This window comes from Nerophis lumbriciformis, linkage group LG01, assembly GCF_033978685.3.
Source record: "Nerophis lumbriciformis linkage group LG01, RoL_Nlum_v2.1, whole genome shotgun sequence".
NCBI lineage: Eukaryota > Metazoa > Chordata > Actinopteri > Syngnathiformes > Syngnathidae > Nerophis > Nerophis lumbriciformis.
The window spans coordinates 56,144,338-56,154,499 of record NC_084548.2 but is presented as its reverse complement, the minus strand read 5'-3'; the positions used below and the strand labels follow the sequence as shown (position 1 = coordinate 56,154,499).

Genomic DNA, 10,162 nt, shown 5'->3' with positions numbered 1-10,162 from the left:
TAATTGGTTTGTAAAACAAAAGACATCATTTTACATACAAACTAATAAATCATTTATTTTTGTAATAAACCCTAAAAAGAGCCATTTTTATTGTTCCAACTAAAAAGTTTTCCTGTTGCCATACAAAATTAAGAGATTAAGATTGTAGCTGAGATCGGCTCCAGCACCCCCCGCAACCTTGAAAGGGATAAGCGGTAGAAAATGGATGGATGGATACAAAATTAATCCCATGTATACATGTTTCAGTTTTATTCAATTTGGCAAAAATGTTATGCTGCCTTTTGAACAAACACAATCACATTTTTTTAATCTTGCTTATATATCGCAGGGCTATTCAACTGACTTTATGTGATTTACGTAACTAGGGTGTTGATGTAGCTTCGTTCAGATGCAGTCATTTTATCAACTTTTTTTAGTTATAAGTGTTCATCCAGGTTCCATTTTAGGTCCTCTCTTTTTCATCAATCAATCAATGTTTATTTATATAGCCCTAAATCACAAGTGTCTCAAAGGGCTGCACAAGCCACAACGACATCCTCGGTACAGAGCCCACATAAGGGCAAGGAAAAACTCACCCCAGTGGGACGTCGATGTGAATGACTATGAGAAACCTTGGAGAGGACCGCATATGTGGGTAACCACCCCCCCCCCTCTCTAGGGGAGACCGAATGCAATGGATGTCGAGTGGGTCTGACATAATATTGTGAGTCCAGTCCATAGTGGGTCCAACATAATAGAGTCCAGTCTATAGTGGGGCCAGCAGGAAACCATCCCGAGCGGAGACGGGTCAGCAGCGCAGAGATGTTCCCAACCGATGCACAGGCAAGCGGTCCACCCCGGGTCCCGACTCTGGACAGCCAGCACTTCATCCATGGCCACCGGACCTGTGCCCCCCCCCCCCTCCACAAGGGAGAGGGGAGCAGAGGAGAAAAGAAACGGCAGATCAACTGGTCTAAAAGGGGGGTCTATTTAAAGGCTAGAGTATACAAATGAGTTTTAAGATGGGACTTAAATGCTTCTACTGAGGTAGCATCTCTAACTGTTACCGGGAGGGCATTCCAGAGTACTGGAGCCCGAATAGAAAACGCTCTATAGCCCGCAGACTTTTTTTGGGCTCTGGGAATCACTAATAAGCCGGAGTTCTTTGAACGCAGATTTCTTGCCGGGACATATGGTACAATACAATTGACAAGATAGAATGGAGCTAGACCGTGTAGTATTTTATACATAAGTAGTAAAACCTTAGTCACATCTTAAGTGCACAGGAAGCCAGTGCAGGTGAGCCAGTATAGGCGTAATATGATCAAACTTTCTTGTTCTTGTCAAAAGTCTAGCAGCCGCATTTTGTACCAATTGTAATCTTTTAATGCTAGACATAGGGAGACACGAAAAATAATACGTTACAGTAGTCGAGACGAGACGTAACGAACGCATGAATAATGATCTCAGCGTCGCTAGTGGATAAAATAGAACAAATTTTAGCAATATTACGGAGATGAAAGAAGGCCGTTTTAGTAACAACTCTTAATGTGTGACTCAAACGAGAGAGTTGGGTCGAAGATAATACCCAGATTATTTACTGAGTCGCCTTGTGTAATTGTTTGGTTGTCAAATGTTAAGGTGGTATTATTAAATAAATGTCGGTGTTTAGCAGGACCGATAATCAGCATTTCCGTTTTCTTGGCGTTGAGTTGCAAGAAGTTAGCGGACATCCATTGTTTAATTTAATTAAGACACGCCTCCAGCTGACTACAATCCTGCGTGTTGGTCAGCTTTAGGGGCATGTAGAGTTGGGTGTCATCAGCATAACAGTGAAAGCTAACACCGTATTTGCGTATGATGTCACCTAGCAACAGCATGTAGATGCTGAAGAGTGCAGGGCCAAGAACCGAACCCTGAGGAACTCCGCACGTTACCTTAACATAGTTCGAGGTCACATTATTATGGGAGACGCACTGTATCCTGTCAGTAAGATAAGAGTTAAACCACGACAAGGCTAAGTCTGACATACCAATACGTGTTATTTTTCATAATTTTTCCTATTCAACTGGTTTGTTGGCGTTTGTAGCTTGCAAGTTTAGTTAAAAAAAAACTTGAGTAATTTTGCAGCAGATTCTTAAAAACACTGTAGTGCTGTCATAGATTTTACTTTTGACTAGCTTTTTTGCAAAATGTCCTTAAAAACAACACGCTCCTGAAACTGACAAAATCAAATCAAATGTCTACTGTGGAGGAGACTGGTTCTCTGAAATGAACAGAACAACTTTTTAGAAAGTCATAATTTGCTTTTATTAACTATTTCAAAAGAAAATATCTGCAGCAGGTCAGTATATCTTCATCACAACACACGGGCATTGCTGAACACTAGTACTCATATTCTGTACAAAAAATTGCCCTCACCATCAAAGAAATCCTTCCCGACTTGCACCGCAGGTGCAGGCTTCTTCATTTCCCAAATCTGCGCAATCTGTTCCTCAGACAACACCTTTCCATCCCAATTCTCTTCCTCCTCCTCCGCTGGATGTGAACTGTTGTCCCCGGCTGTCGTCTTCTCTGTGGCGTCTTTGTTGCTCGCGGAATTAAAGCGAGATGGAGCTGTAACAGGTGCAGAAGCTACAGCCAGGGATTTATTGTCTGAGTTTGTGTTGCCACCTATTAAAGTATGGGCAGCCACAGGAACCAAACTATTTTCTTGACTTCCTGAGGGGAGGAGTGCATCTGCTGTGCGGCCTCTGTGCAGCTTCAGTCTGCTCTGCTCTGCCCCAGACCCTGAAGGCAACACCTGAGGATTGAGCCGAGTCATAGCTTTAGCGTCCTGCTTGAGTTTTCTGGCTGGGTCCGGGATAAATTTGCTCTTGAGCACTCTGACAATCTCATCAGGGCTGACAGAGAAGCCTTCAGCCAGATGCTTGACTGACCACTCATCTGGCTGCTCCTGTTTTAGAAATCTGAAACGAAAACAAATGCCATTGCACTGGGAGGAAGCAAGAAAGAGTCAAAACAACAGAGCTCCTCACTTTATCTGTTCAATTGCCTGCCAGCTTAACTTCCTTTCTGGAGCTCCTGGTGGCCTCATCTTCCTCTTGATGATGTTATACTTGGTAGCGTTTCGATTCTTCTCTCTCTCTCTAAAAAAAACATGAAATGATAGCAACATTTAAAATGCATGCTGTGGAGGCCCTAAGTAGCTTCTTTAGTAACTGCACTTTTTTTTGGAATTTTGCCCATAACTCACAATCCTTATGAGAGACAAGGACAAATATGTATTTTTTTTAATGCATTCTAACTCGTAAATACAAGTTTCTTACAATGGAGTGAATAGGAGCCCTGAAGTCATTGCGTATATTCCGACCATAACACCCAATAGATAACCATCCAAAAAGCGCCAACAATACTCCACTTACATTTCGGCACCTGAATATCAACCAAGTATTAGCCATATTGCTTGTATTAGCGCTAACTTTAATAACCTATTTTTAGTGGCGCATTGTCACAGAGGGGTAACTTCCTTATGCGGCTGTATTGACATCATCAGCTGGTGAGCCGCTCTCTCGCCTTGGAGCTTGTGAAAGTTTACTGTAGGTTACAAATCGTACCTCTCACCTAGATAGTAAAATGATGTGGACATGAACTGAGATGTTGGTGCACTTTGACAGCCAACTGAGACCCGGAAATGGTGAAAAAGACCAGAAGAGAGATTTCGTTCCACCCCCCTTTTTTCTTTGCGAGGATTATGAATCATTCTTCACCTAAACGAGCATCCCAGTGAGAGCAGACATTGTACAGTAAGTGATGTTTTATTATGTTTGTTTGCTACACTGATGTCTGCAGTACGTAGTAATCAGTGATAGAGTGTCCGCCCTGAGATCGGTAGGTCGTGAGTTCAAACCCCGGCCGAGTCATACCAAAGACTATAAAAATGGGACTAATTATGGCACTCAGCATCAAGGGTTGGAATTGGGGGTTAAATCACCAAAATGATTCCCGGGCGCGGCCACCGCTTCTGCTCACTGCTCCCCTCACCTCCCAGGGGGGTGAACAAGGGCATGGGTCAAATGTAGAGAATAATTTCACCACACCTAGTGAAGTGAAGTGAATTATATTTATATAGCGCTTTTCTCTAGTGACTCAAAGCGCTTTACATAGTGAAACCCAATATCTAAGTTACATTTAAACCAGTGTGGGTGGCACTGGGAGCAGGTGGGTAAAGTGCCTTGCCCAAGGACACAACGGCAGTAACTAGGATGGCGAAAGCGGGAATCGAACCTGCAACCCTCAAGTTGCTGGCACGCCCGCTCTGTGTGACAATCATTGGTACTTTAACTTTAATGTTGTCGGAGGAAAAAGTTAACCTTGTCATGCGTTTGTGAAAATAATGCGCCACCGTATTCCTAAAATGAGCAACATACTTAACTATCACATGAGTGTGCTTATACTACATAACATACAGTATATACTTGACAGGAAACATTTCCTCCAAAAGTGCAGTTCCCCTTTAAGACTTTACAACACAATAATGTAAATAGTGTGATGCAATATTTTTGCTCAGTGTGCAATATGAATGTCAAGATGGTGTTTTGTGTTGTATTATTTTTAGGCTACATAGTGCAATCATTAAGTGTGCACACTGTATGTCAGTGTTTTTCAACCTTTTTTGAAGCAAGGCACATTTTTCTCATTAAAATATCCGGAGGCACACCACCAGCAGAAAACATTAAAAAATTAAACTCGACCAGGTCGCCGTGCCTTATTTTGAGTTTGTTGGTGTTTTCCTGTGTGTAGTGTTTTAGTTCTTGTCTTGCGCTCCTATTTTGGTGACCCTTCCTGTTTTGTTGGTGTTTTCCTGTAACAGTTTCATGTCTTCCTTTGAGCGCTATTCCGCACACCTGCTTTGTGTTAGCAAGCAAGACTATTTACATTGTTGCTATCCTTCTTTGTGTGGACATTGTTGATTGTCATGTCAAGAACAGATGCACTTTGTGAACGCTGTAAGTTTTTGCTGTCGTCCAGCATTCTGTATCGGTTTACTTTGTAGCCAGTTCAGTTGTACTTTCGTTTTGCATAGCCATTGCCTTTCCCTTTTGTTAATTTTTGGTTTAAGCATTACATACCTTTTTACCTGCACACTGCCTCCCTATGTGGTCTGCATATTGGGATTACAACAAACCATCCTTGTCTCACCCGACACATTCCGACTTTTACAAAGTGAAGTGAATTATATTTATATAGCGCTTTTTCTCTACTGACTCAAAGCGCTTTACATAGTGCAGTGGTCGGCAATCCGCGGCTCTAGAGCCGCATAGTGGCTCCCTGGAGCTTTTTCAAAGATGTATGAAAAATGGAAAAAGATGAGGGGGGATTTTTTTTTTGTTTGTTTAATATGGTTTCTGTAGGAGGACAAACATGACACAAACCTCCCTAATTGTTATAAATCCCACTGTTTATATTAAACATGCTTCACTGATTCGAGTATTTGGCGAGCGCTGTTTTGTCCTACTAATTTTGGCGGTCCTTGAACTCACCCTAGTTTGTTTACATGTATAACTTTCTAGGACGTGTTTTATGCCACTTCTTTTTCTGTCTCATTTTGTCCACCAAACTTTTAACGTTGTGCATGAATGCACAAAGGTGAGTTTTGTTGATGTTATTGACTTGTGGGGAGTGCTAATCAGACATATTTGGTCACTGCATGACTGCAAGCTAATCGATGCTAACATGCTAATTAGGATAGCTATATGTACATATTGCATCATAATGCCTTGTTTGTAGGTATATTTGAGCTCAGTTAGTTTCCTTTAAGTCCTCTTAATTCAATTTATATCTCATGACACACTATCTGTATGTAATATGGCTTTTAATTTTTTTGCGGCTCCAGACAGATTTGTTTTTGTATTTTTGGTCCAATATGGCTCTTTCAACATTTTGGGTTGCCGACCCCAGACATAGTGAAACCCAATATCTAAGTTACATTTAAACCAGCGTGGGTGGCACTGGGAGCAGGTGGGTAAAGTGTCTTGCCCAAGGACGCAACGGCAGTGACGAGGATGGCAGAAGCTGGGATCGAACCTGGAACCCTCAAGTTGCTGGCACGGCCACTCTACCAACCGAGCTATACCGCCCAAAGCAATTAACTACCTGCTGCCACCTACTGACATGGAGTATTACGTGGTTACCCTGCCGAGTTTTACACAGCACAGGCACTAAGCAACGGCACATTATTTGCAGATTATAATTATTGATTTGCAAAAAAATTTTTTGGGACCAATTAGGTGAAGTTGCACACTAGTGTGCCGCGGCACAGTGGTTTAAAAGCACTGCTGTATGTGCTAGATCCTATTATGACTTATTTTGGTTTTTCATTGTTTTTACTACGTTTTACTTTTGTTACTGTACGTCAAATCTGCACCGCATCCACAGAACTGCCCCACTGTGTGATACATGAATGCTATCCTATCCTTTATTATAGTAGTTGAGTCTTTATTTGAAGGGACAATGCACAGAAACATTCAGCTCAAAGACAGATATGTTCTGTACCAGATTATAGTTCATTTCCATGTGTAGTCCCTGGCTACCTAAATTAAAGGGATACAAAAATCATGCAATAAGTACACTTACAAGTACAATGAGTACACTTACTTCAGCAAAGCTTCCAGCTTGTCCTCCACGTCCTCCATCATACAGTCTCTGTCATCTTCTTGGTGGAAGTGTGTGTGTCCACCGCTCTGCTCTGTCCATGTTTTTCTGCCACTTCTGCTGCTAAATCGGACAAACATTAAGGCAACCCGATGGCGGCCGACTGATGGCGACGCTACTGTTCGAATCCCGAGCGAAGCGAGCATGGATAACACTGGGAGACGTCCAGCCATTATTATATGAATAAATAGTATCCGGCAGATTCACAAACGATGCGCTCTTAAATGTTAGGGTTAGTTAATCGCAGATGTACGCAACTATATTAAATACCCTTCACGTGTCCACTTCCTGGTTGCAACGCGTTTTCGTAAAGCACTTCCGTAAACACGACGGCCGTGCTACTGCCATCTATCGGTGTGGAGATTGTTTTGTTTTTATTTTTTATATATATTTTTTTGTTGAACATACATTTATAACTCACACAAAAGTTGAGGCACTTTCAACATCAAGGAAAGAAAACAAAAGCAAATACAAATAGAGTAATAATGCTAAAATATATGAAAAGAAAAAAAAGACAAAAAGGGCTACCTAAATCTCTTTAAAGGGGAACATTATCACAATTTCAGAAGGGTTAAAACCATTAAAAATCAGTTCCCAGTGGCTTATTTTATTTTTCGAAGTTTTTTTCAAAATTTTACCCATCACGCAATATCCCTAAAAAAAGCTTCAAAGTGCCTGATTTTATATACACCCGTCCATTTTCCTGTGACGTCACACAGTGATGCCAACTCAAACAAACATGGCGCATAGAACAGCAAGCTATAGCGACATTAGCTCGGATTCAGACTCGGATTTCAGCGGCTTAAGCGATTCAACAGATTACGCATGTATTGAAACGGATGGTTGTAGTGTGGAGGCAGGTAGCGAAAACGAAATTGAAGAAGAAACTGAAGCTATTGAGCCATATCGATTTGAACCGTATGCAAGCGAAACCGACGAAAACGACACGACAGCCAGCGACACGGGAGAAAGCGAGGACGAATTCGGCGATCGCCTTCTAACCAACGATTGGTATGTGTTTGTTTGGCATTAAAGGAAACTAACAACTATGAATTAGGTTTATAGCATATGAAATACATTTGGCAACAACATGCACTTTGAGAGTGCAGACAGCCCAATTTTCATCAATTAATATATTCTGTAGACATACCCTCATGTCACCAGGCCAGGGAAGCTAGGGTCGATATTCTTCTCTTGATCATCTTCGGTGGCATAAGGGACGGTGTGAGCCAAGACATCCAGGGGGTTTAGCTCGCTCGTCTGCGGGAACAAACTGCCGCCATTGCTTGCCGTGCTACCGAGGTCCTTTGTCCCTGAATTGCTCACACACTCCGGCAGATTCAATGGGGGTCTGGCGGCAGATTTCTTTGACTTTATCGTTGGAAATGCATCTGCTTTGAGTGTCGCAGGATATCCACACATTCTTGCCATCTCTGTCGTAGCATAGCTTTCGTCGGTAAAGTGTGCGGAACAAACGTCCAATTTCTTGCCACTTTCGCATCTTTGGGCCACTGGTGCAACTTGAATCCGTCCCTGTTCGTGTTGTTACACCCTCCGACAACACACCGACGAAGCATGATGTCTCCAAGGTACGGAAAACAGTCGAAAAAAACGGAAAATAACAGAGCTGATTTGACTCGGTGTTTGAGAAAATGGCGGATTGCTTCCCGATGTGACGCCACGTTGTGACGTCATCGCTCCGAGAGCAAATAATAGAAAGGCGTTTAATTCGCCAAAATTCACCCATTTAGAGTTCGGAAATCGGTTAAAAAAATATATGGTCTTTTTTTCTGCAACATCAAGGTATATATTGACGCTTACATAGGTCTGGTGATAATGTTCCCCTTTAAATGTGTTCAACAAGGATATCAATTTAAGGGCTTTTGTACTCTTAATCATTCTCCAAGATTTGATTGATAATTGTTGTAGTGAATGTCCCTTATGGGCATCCGTAGTTGTGTATGTATGTTTGGAGAGCATTGATTGAGATTGATGGATTGAGAAGTTTATCGACATCTTAAAGAATTGAATCCATGTGATGCTTTAAAAAGGGCAAATGGATGGCACAAAAAGCCAAAAGGCTTGTTTCCATTGTGGTCCATTGAATATTCATCACATTTGATACATTCAATACTAAAAGATATATAACTAGGGATGTCCGATAATATTATCGATATTATCGGCCGATAAATGAGTTAAAATGTAATATCGGAAATTACCGGTGTCGTTTTTTTTATTATCGGTATCGTTTGTTTTTTTTCCTTTGTTTTTTTTTCATTAAAACAACATAAAAAACACAAGATACACTTACAATTAGTGCACCAACCCAAAAAACCTCCCTCCCCCATTTACACTCATTCACACTCATTCACACAAAAGAGTTGTTTCTTTCTGTTATTAATATTCTGGTTCCTACATTATATATCAATATATATCAATACAGTCTGCAAGGGATACAGTCCGTAAGCACACATGATTGTGCGTGCTGCTGGTCCACTAATAGTACTAACTTTTAACAGTTAATTTTACTAATTTTCATTAATTACTAGTTTCTATGTAACTGTTTTTATATTGTTTTACATTATTTTTTTATTCAAGAATTTATTTATCTTATGTTATAATTTTTTTTTTTAAAGTACCTTATCTTCACCATACCTGGTTGTCCAAATTAGGCATAATAATATGTTAATTCCACGACTGCATATATCTGTTGATATCGGTATTGGTTGATATCGGTATCGGTAATTAAAGAGTTGGACAATATCGAAATATCGGATATCGGCAAAAAGCCGTTATCGGACATCCCTATATATAACCTGTAACATGTATATAAAAAATTAAGTAGAAAAATGGATAAATGATGTACATATACAGAGTATACATGTCAGGTAAACAATATATAAAAAAATGGGTGGGGGGGGGTATGCATACACTATGTACATGACACTATGTACATGACTATGCACATGTTGACTCCAAGAGTGTGCAAAACAGAATGAGAAAATATATATACACTATCACCACATATAAACCTGTTTGATGCTTGGAAGATTTGGTGATTGATTGATTGATTGAGACTTTTATTAGTAGATTGCACAGTACAGTACATATTCCGTACAATTGACCACTAAATGGTAACACCCGAATAAGTTTTTCAACTTGTTTAAGTCGGGGTCCACGTTAGTCAATTCATGGTAGCATGCGCAGTTGGTTCAGTAAAGTCTACACCACTGAAGTGGACAGCCGTGTGTGTGTGTCACTGATTTCTACATGGTGTCAGAAGTGGGATCCGTGCGACAGTGCCTGCAGCATCGAAGGCAAAACTACAACAGATTAGAGAAGCACAAGAGCAGGACTCCATATGCAGACGGCTTAGAGAGCTATGCAAAAGGGGGTGGCCCAGACAGGAAGAGCTGCCAGAGCAGCTAAAGCCCTACTGGACGTACCAAGGCGATCTATACTGTGCAGG

The 10,162-nt window shown here is 41.1% G+C and overlaps 1 protein-coding gene across 1 annotated transcript; it reads right to left on the bottom strand.

The window, feature by feature from the left end:
- Positions 1-2,264: 2,264 nt before the first annotated feature.
- Positions 2,265-7,018, bottom strand: ngrn (neugrin, neurite outgrowth associated). The gene is made up of 3 exons (XM_061971953.1): positions 6,637-7,018; positions 3,018-3,128; positions 2,265-2,948 (listed from the first exon to the last, which is right to left on the bottom strand). Exons 1-3 carry the CDS (start codon positions 6,864-6,866, stop codon positions 2,372-2,374), a joined length of 918 nt encoding a protein of 305 aa, XP_061827937.1. The 5' UTR covers positions 6,867-7,018; the 3' UTR covers positions 2,265-2,371.
- Between the last annotated feature and the right edge of the window lie 3,144 nt (positions 7,019-10,162).

Excerpts from the sequence above, each read along its gene's own strand:
- ngrn (XM_061971953.1), bottom strand. The coding sequence starts at position 6,866 with ATGGCTGGACGTCTCCCAGTGTTATCCATGCTCGCTTCGCTCGGGATT. Across the intron at positions 3,129-6,636 it reads AAGCTGGAAGCTTTGCTGAA|AGAGAGAGAGAAGAATCGAA; the intron begins GTAAGTGTACTC and ends TGTTTTTTTTAG. Across the intron at positions 2,949-3,017 it reads CAGGCAATTGAACAGATAAA|ATTTCTAAAACAGGAGCAGC; the intron begins GTGAGGAGCTCT and ends TTTTCGTTTCAG.